Below are 9,150 nucleotides of genomic sequence, written 5' to 3'. Positions count from 1 at the left end.
GACTGATCTGTCTCGCCAGAGAAGAGCGCAATGATGGTGCCAACTTGGGCCAGTGAAGCAACATCCTCCACAACTAGATTGAAGAACAAAACGACAGCAATTTGTCTGTTCCCCTTCCCCCAATTCCCCAGCACTGTTCCCATCCCCCCAATTCCCCAATAAAAATATTTAAAAAAAAATAAATAAAAAATAAAATAAAATGCCCAGAGTCCTGGACAGCTTTCCAGAGCCCTTATGTGTGGGTGGAGCCTAATGCTGGCCCAGAGACAAGAGGGTCTCTGAACAAAGGTAACTTTCACTTCTTTGACTGCATGGTGTCCAGATGTGAGGGGCCCCTGGGCCCAGGGTCTGGGGTCTAAGGCACAGGACATCAGAGCAGCTGGGGTTGCTTCACAGTGTGGGAGTTGCTTGTTGCCTCACTAGGGATAACCACAGAGTCAGGACCCAAGGGCCCTGAGGCAGAGAAGGAGGCCAACAACTGGTGCTCAACATGGGGGTCTGTGGTCTCCTTGGGGAACTGTCCTGGTGCCCTAAGCAGAAGCCCAGAGACAGATGTCCCCTGACAGTCAGAAACCTAATGGGGCCTGTGGATGCCAATGGGCAGAACCCTCCAATATGGCTATTTGGGTGGGCAATGGGGGAGGTGGGGGTCATGCAGATTTGCTGCCAGTTATTTCAGGTTTTCAAGCTTGAAGGTGGGATAACTGGTGATTTACCAGCTGTGTGGTGGGTTGAATGGAGATGGACACACACTGTCTCTTCCTCTGTCTAAACCCAGAGGTTCACTGCCCTGACGGTGTGTGTGTGGGGCGGGGGAGGGGGAGAGATGGGGAAGGGACTGTGGATCCTCCTGCAATCCCAGGTGTGATAGCTAGAGGGCACCTCAAGGCCATCACTGCATGCACAGTCAGCACCACCAGAAGCCAGGGAGGAAATGGCAGCTTCTGTTTAGGGTTGTCTGACTTGGAACATGCTGTTCCATCCTTAGTCTCAAGTGTGTATCTGGCACAGGGCCTCAGGACAGCTCCCTCAAAAGAATTTTTACATAAAATTCCTGAAAGTGGGGGGAGCAATGAATAACAGGTTTTTCTTCCCTCTTTCCTTCACAAGACCTGCTGCTGACAACCTCCTTGCCATCTGATCTACCTTGTCCTCTATACAGAGAGCTCTGAAGCCAGCATGGCCTACCCCACAAAGCAGGTTGGAAATGTCTCCATCCTGCCTCACCAAGAACAATAGGGCACACAGCCCCCTGCCACGTGCTTATCTACAAATGTATTTGCTAAAATACTCACATCATGAGGCTACACTTGAAAATCTCAGTGCATTTAGCTCTTATTATGTGCATTTAGAATTGTTTCTTTATTTTGATAAAGAGGGTAAAGAAAAAAACAAACAACATATTGATAACCAATTTAAATATTATTGGGTTTGCTGGTACCCAGAAACTATCAATCAGAAAAGACAAGTCACTGATACCCTAGAAAAAAGGCAAGTCTTTAAAAATTGCTGGGGACCATGAATGCATGTAAATCCTTTCAGACACTTGGGTCCACAAACCTGCCTTGCCTTTCCTGTTATAGACCCTCTTACAGCAGTAAACCTACCCCAGGAGTTCAAAAACCTTATCCGCAGGGGATGCCTGAGACCACGGATAATACTGAACCCTACATATACTATGTTTTTTCCTGTACATACTCACCTTGTCACTGAAACAAAGTACTTCATGGCTTTTCTTTGGCATATCCGAATGGCCAGTATCACTGCTTTTGCACTTTGGGTCCATTATTAAGTAAAATAAGGGTGCCTTAACCACAAATACTGCAATACTGCTACAGTCAAGCTGATAACCCAGGCAGCTACCAAGTGACTAATGGGAGAGGAGTGGACATGCTGGACAAAGGGATGAGTCACGTCCCAGGAGGGATGGAACAGGATGGTGCAAGATTTCATCATGCTAATCAGAGCAGTGTGCAATTTAAAACTTATGACTTATTTATTTCTGCAAATTTCTCATTTAATATTTTCAGACCACGGTTGACCAAGGGTAACTGAAGCTGCAGGAAGCGAAACCATGAATTGGGGTGGGAGGTGGTTCAATGTATTACCAGGATGTAGCCAGAGTCCTGAAGTTTATAACAACCTCATGTGTGTTTTGTGTTTGTCTGTCACCTGGCAGAAGTGGAAAATTCTGGATCCTATAGAATTCATGATTCTCTACAGGTGGTGTGGGTCCTGAAGGGAAATGCTTTATTCGCAGTTCCTTTTAGCAGCAATGTCAAACCTGGTAAGTTACAATTAATGCCACTGTTGCCTCTTAAAGGGATGCCAGCTCCACTGGAGTTGGGGCTGAGCTTGCACAGGCCTGGCCATTGCCTCTCCTACCTCTGGGTACCAGCTTAGTGTCCACAGGAAGTGCAAGAATGAACAAGGCAATTCCCTCCCGCAAAGGAAACCTTGTAGCTAGAAACGAGGTGTGAGGGACAGGCAGCTGTCCTTATCCAAAGGAACCATCCATTCAGTCAGAAGCTGACCATGTCCTTGGAGCTTCTCTCTTAAATTTCAACCCTTGCTACCTATGTCCCCAAACCTACAGTCTCACCTGGGGTCCTGTCTTCTAGTAATGAGAGCATATTCCTTCCTCCCATCAAAAGTCAATCCATCTCATGTCAATTATGCCTCAATTAAGCTGGGGGGGAAAAGTCAGTCCAACTAAGCCCTCTGCCTCCCTGGGACTTCAGTGTTTGATCCTATTTCCCTGGTCCCTGCATACCCCACCTTTGTCTGTCCACTGGGTCCTTTCTGTCACTGGCAGACATGCTCTAATGTGACATTGCCAAGCTTAATGCTAAAAAGCTTGTCTTGATGCCCACATTTGATGCCTATTGTCACTGTGTATTCCTGCACACAGACCTACATACCATTCTGCGTACCAGCCACAGCCAAGGTCCATGGAAGAGCTGCCCATACTGCCTACCTCCCATTTGCCCCTCTTCTTGCTTACATGAAACCATTTGACTTCTGAACTGGTTTTTGGCCACACCCCCGAGCTGCACTTTCCAAGGTCAGCCAGCACACATGCCCTGCGTGCTTACATTGGCTTCCTCAGGGGCAGTCAGCATGGTTCACAATACTTTCTATGCTGAACACTCCCCATTTTCTGTCTGTAAGAACATTGCCTGTGGCTTGCTGGTCCTCCCCTGCACCCTTCTTTCTGACTTCACTTTCTCTGTAAAACGTCTCAGTGCTGGGGACCCTCAGAGCTACATCTGCAATCACACTATAACACCCCGAGGAACTGCGAGCCAGTTTCCAGGATTGATGGACCACCTCTGTCACCTCTGCCAGCCCAGATGTCTCCTCCAAACATTTTAGCCATGTCCCTTTCATGTCCTCTCAGACACCTAATTTCATCTGTCCCAAGTGCAACTGTGGGTCTGAGTTCTCAGAACTACTGCTGGACTTGGTCTTCCCTGCCCCCATGATTGGCATTGCCGTCACCCTGTGCCCGAGCCTGTGCACAACCTTGATTCCTCCTTTTCCTCAGTTTCCATCCAGACCATCACAAAGACTGATGAGTCTGTGCAAAGTAGGCCTCATTTCTAAACTGACCTGGACCACAGATACCGCGTCCTCACTGCCACCCTCATTTGGGCAGCCTCCTCATTTGTTGTCTGGGCAATGACCTTACCATCTTAATTGAAGAGTGTCATTCCTATGTGCTTGTGAATTGGGGGTGAGAGGTGGGGTCTCAGGCTCACCAGTCTTTGAAGCCTTGAACTTAACACGCTCTTTTCCATCTGGGCCTTTATCTGTAACACTCCCCCAAACCTCCTCCAGCCCCCTGTCCCCATCTCCTCATTTACTAGCTTCCTCTTAGCTTTAAGGCCATGGGTGGACTTCACCTGTGCAGAGAGGTCTTTCTGGATTTTTCTACCTAAATTTTGTCTCTGTCCCACTGTCCCAGGCTCTGGTCACTTCCCTCAAAGAAGGCGCTGCAATTGACTGTGGCTCTGCCATTACTCTGCTTCCTTCTTTCTTCTTGTTTTACATGGGGTGTTGACAGCATCTCCCTTGTCCTCAGCTAACTGTCCATGCCTCCACAGAGCCTCTTTCTCAGTGCTGGGTGCATGAATTCCCTGCCCCCAACCCCCCTGGGCTGCTGGGCTCACTTAGTGGGAATTAACTTCAGTTGATGGTGACAGACAGCCACGTAACTGGAACTTCCACCATGATAAAGTTTCATTCTTTCTCATGTGAAGGAAGCCTGAGAGCAGGCTGAGGCCAGTGTGCTGGGACCCTAGTGCCTTAGCAACCCCGAGGTCACTTCAACCCTCACCCAAGTGTCCAGCAGGAAGACACAGGTATAAGGAATGGTCCTTCCAGCTGAGTCAGCTCCCCTTGAAGGGTGTCCTTAGAAATCCCACCCAGTATTTTCATGTATAGCCCATGGGCTACAGCTTAAGCATGGGTCAAAATTAGCTGCAAGTGTGGTAGGTAATTCTGTTTTAATTTTTGGGAAGCAATGTGCCCTGGTGACAACTGTCTTCTATGCTAAGGAGGGAAAAGGGAATGGGTGTCAGCTCATGACCCAGGGTTTGTACCATGTAGCTTATTGGGGGAGTCTGGCTGATCAGCACCCCAGTGGGAGGAGCAGCCATGTGTCAGGCAGGACTGGCAGGCGTCCTGTTGCCTGGAGCCAGACACCTGTCCTTGTCTCTGTTCCAGTCACTATTTACTCAGACACAGAGTCCCACAATGAACAAAAAGGAAGCCTGGTATACCTGGGACTCAAGGACGTTGACCTCTGCCTCTTCTGTGGGGAAATAAGGGCCATCTGACTCTGCAGCTTAAGGTGAGTGGTTGTGTGCAGCTAAGGAGAGAAGTGCTGGGACATGGACATTTTATTTCACTAAATATACTACTGAATGAAAATAACATTTGTGCAATCCTGGATTATTTAATGTAAGGAAGGAGACCTGACTTGGATGACCCCCAAATCAACACCTTTGCAGTAGGTGTTAACACTTATTGCAATGTCACAGCATCCACTCCCTGTCCCCAAAACTCCTCTGAGATGGGGTGCTCCTACATAAGCAGAGGAGACAAGGGGAGACTTCATCTGGGTCCCAGCCCTGATAGCAGCATTTGTCATCATGAAGCCCATCCTCCTGCTATAACAGAAGCTGTAATGGACAAGCCCACCTGCCTGAACTACAGACGTGCAAAGCAGGGACACCTGTGAGGCAGTGAACCGCTGTTCTAAGGGTAGCAAGTGCCCCCTCAAAGGATCAGAAGCCCCTGGTGTTGTGAAATCTCTGGTCTGGGGGGTGGCAAGCTGTTGGGAACCAGAGGGAGGCCTGTTCTGATACCTGTGTCCTCCTGCTTTCTGCCTGGCCTTTCCCCGGGGAGAGTGATCCCTTGAGGGCTGAGTTAGCTTAGCACCCTCCTCCCAATAACCCGCTGCAACAGGCCTCTGTCTTGCTCCTAGGAGAAGATCATGGACCTGTATGTGGAAAAGAGCGCACTAAAGCCCTTTCTGTTTCTACGAGGCATCGAGGGCTCCACCTCTACCTTCCAGTCGGTGGCCTACCCCGGCTGGTTTATAGCCACTTCCTCCACGGTGGGATAGCCCGTCATCCTCACCAAAGAGAAGGGCAAAACCTACAACACCAACTTCTATTTCAGCCCTGAGGAGTTAATCTGGCCTAGGCAGTGGGTGCTGGTTCCAGGAAGAGGGCCAAGCAACCAGAGAAACTTCTGCCTGAAAACAGTAGGTCATCTTGAGACCACGTAGCCCTAGTGCCCACCCATCGACCATCTCGTACTTACTGCCATAACCGTCTCCTCAAGACATGCACTTGTGCACCATGTCCCCCACTTGAATGTTGTCCCAGTGTGAAACTTAAGAGTCACTTTTTATTCTTTCCTGATCTTGTCCCACCGTCCACATAGCTGCCAATTCCAGTGACATCAACATCCCAAGTGCTCCTTGTATGCACCCTCTCGTCCTATTCCTCTTGCCAACCCATTATCTAGAGATATGAATGCCAATTCATACAGCCCTTTGTTCATACAGCCCTTTCAATAAAAATGTTTTTTTAATTCTAGGAATGTTCATTATAAATATTGTAATATTTATAAGAGATAAGACTGAAGAATCAGATGAATGTGAGATTAAAATTCTGCATGTCAGTAATCTTGACAAATTCTTAAATTATTAGTTAATCATGTTACCCATGGTATATTCTTTGCTTAAGAGTAATTGTTAACAATAGTGAATGCGTAAAACAAAAAAACACAAAAAAAAGAAAGGAAATTAAAAAAAACAATAGTGAATGCAAATTGATTAATATTTCAAAGAATCACATTAGTTTGGATTTTTTTCTGGCAACTTCTCAGAACTTATTGTAATGTCCTTGTTTCTACTTTCTAAAGCACCAGCTATGAGAGTTTTGAAGTTCCAATCAATTTCTTTCTTGGGATGCTTTTAAGCCCCTTGTCCACTTTGTGAGGTTGCTTTAGTTGAAGCCTGTGATACAGTCTACAAACTCACTTCACCAATCACACATCAACTGCAACTGACTGTGATATCCTGGACATGAGTGTGAGCATGCAGGCTCTTCCCTCAGGAGAACTTGCCTTTCTTTTCACATGACAAGCAGGAGTATCAGGTATTGTGACAGGTCCCGATTGCTAAATGCAAGTTTCTTGGCTAGGCATAATCTGTTCCAAGGTCTGTTCTTCTGGCGTTGCCCCCTACTGCTCCACGGGTCAACCTTGAACCTCACCTGATAGCTTGTTAGCCCGCCTTTTTCTCTGCTCACTGTGGTATTTCAAGTAGCTGTAACCCGACAGCATTCCGTGTCCCCTGCACCAGCCATCTCTCTCTCCCTGTTCTGGGCATCCTGGGACACCTGGTGAAGGACGCTTGCAGCCACACATGTACAAACCTGGAAGTAAGAGGGAGCTGCTCCGTGGGGAACCTTCACCGGTTGGGGAGGGGAGTAGGTGGGACAGTGCTACCTCTTCCAGCACTTCATGGGAAATGCTGATGTGCATTCCATCTACATGGTCTTCAGAGGGTCCCAGCAGGACTGAGTCATCATCACCCATGGCAGCATTGAGCCCAAGAGCACATTCTTGCATTGGCTTTCCACATCTCCCTGCCTCAGTTTCCCCAGGCCCTACTCTTGTTCTCTGGGACACCATCCCACATGCTAACCCTTGTGTCAGGCTCTGCTTTCTGGTGTAAACCTAGGCTGAGACGGACTCAATTAAAGTGAGCTGCTTTCCTCCATGTCTGCTCTCGTGCTTTTGCAAACATGTCAAACACTCTCACCCCTGATATCGCACCTGCCTGTGTCTCCAAACCCCCCACACACACACACACACCTGTATGAAGTGTATAGAATCCTCTCATCACTTCCCTAACCAGGTGCAACATCTCATCTCTTTTGAGGTCCATGACACTTTGCCTTCCCCTGTGACAGAAGTCAGTGAGCAAAGCTATGTTATAATAAACCTTACTTATGAACACTGAAATTTAAATTTCATATAAATTTCACTGCTATGAAATATTATTTCTCTTTAAAATTTATTTCATCCATTTAAAATGTAAAAAAATACATTCTTAGCTCAAAGACTGTACAGAGCCAGCTGGTAAATCAGAATAAGCCCATGGGGCAGAGTGTGCTGACACCAGGTCTAAACTGACCTGGATATCTTAATCCCTCACTTCTTCTAAGAAATAAAAATCTAATTTATTTAAAGCACATAAAATTAATACCGAGTTAGGGCTTGTACAATATAGCATGCTGAATAACAAATAAACATGAATTTTTAGAGAAAAAAATGAGTTTGAATATGTGTATCAAAATTTTCAGTTAACTAATAGAAGAATAAAAATAAGATTGTATGGCTCTAGCACATTAAAAGAAAATTCAATGTAACAAAAAAGAGAATAAATCAAACAAAAAGCATGAACAGTTGTCACAGAGACCATATGGCTGAAAAAAACTAAAATGTTTACTATTTGGCCCTTTACTGAGGAAATTGGCCAACCCCTAGATCCCAGCCCAGTGATGCTTGTCCACACTCCCCTCTGATGTGACAGTGAACATAACCTGTTCCCACCAGGTGATAACAGGCCCAGAGCAGGCACCAGCCTGAGCGTTTTTGTTTCTCCATACCTGAGTGCCACCCTTGTACCAGAAGACCACATCTATTGCAATTGTCACCTGTGCCCTCACTGTGATCTGGCAATGGCTTCCTCTGCCTGTGGATTATGTCTCCAGCCACACAATGAATCATGACAAGAGTTGTTCACCAGGTACTTTGGGGGCCTGGCTCATCCACATCACTCAAAAGTGACTCTGAGATCCCACTGTACATGCAAATTGGTTTCTGTCTATCTGCTTCCAGAAAGATGGGGTAACAAGAACCAAATTAATGTCTCACCTGAATCTACTAAATACAAGAAAAAAGATAAAACCTATGAAACAGTTTTAAAGCAGGGAGCACCCCAATAATCAGAGGGAAAACCTGGGAGGGCCTGGAATTCTTTCTGAGCAGAGGAGACAGAGCTGAGAGTCCACAGAGATAAAGGGAGTCTGAAGTCTCAAGACTGAGGTTTCCATGTTTGCTTTGCTTGATTGCATGTCCAGCTCCAGTCTGGCTCAAGTCAAAGCTGCTGGGTAGACAGAGGTCCAGCAATGGCCAAACCCCATGACCGGGGAGGAGTCCCCAGGCCCTGAGGCCTCCGTGGTGCACACAAGGGAAGCAGCTAGCCCTGCCCTTAGTGACTCAGTCAGCAGAAACTGCCTGTGGGTATGACACACACCCAAGCCTCACCCCACATTGTGGGGTGCCCTCCTAGCTCACTGTCCTGGAGCCCAGCAAACACGTTTCGCTGAGCATGGCCTTTGTGATTTCATGGGGTCCATGCCTCTAATGTGCCTTGAGCCTGGTGGTGCTTCTCCTCTGTTGCTCCCCACAGTGACCCCAGCATGTGACTGGAGATGGGCAGGAGGTCTCTGTGTGCGGGCAGCTCCCTGAAGGCCTCATGTCCCATGCTGAGTGTTTTGCACCTCCAAAGTCACCCCAGGGAGAGGAGGGTTCCCTTCGTCCCTAGTGTGTCACACCCTGTCT

General features: G+C 47.4%; 1 protein-coding gene across 1 annotated transcript; it reads left to right on the top strand.

Moving 5' to 3' along the window:
- The first annotated feature begins 2,074 nt into the window (after positions 1-2,074).
- Positions 2,075-8,172, top strand: LOC109391995 (interleukin-36 beta-like). Its single transcript, XM_019660008.1, is given in 7 exon segments — positions 2,075-2,084; positions 2,180-2,287; positions 4,729-4,827; positions 4,830-4,867; positions 5,492-5,601; positions 6,881-7,007; positions 8,140-8,172. Coding segments are annotated over 7 exon segments (525 nt in total).
- Positions 8,173-9,150: the final 978 nt, after the last annotated feature.

Source organism: Hipposideros armiger, unplaced genomic scaffold (genome assembly GCF_001890085.2).
Source record: "Hipposideros armiger isolate ML-2016 unplaced genomic scaffold, ASM189008v1 scaffold_310, whole genome shotgun sequence".
Lineage (NCBI taxonomy): Eukaryota > Metazoa > Chordata > Mammalia > Chiroptera > Hipposideridae > Hipposideros > Hipposideros armiger.
This window is presented reverse-complemented; position numbering and strand designations above follow the sequence as displayed.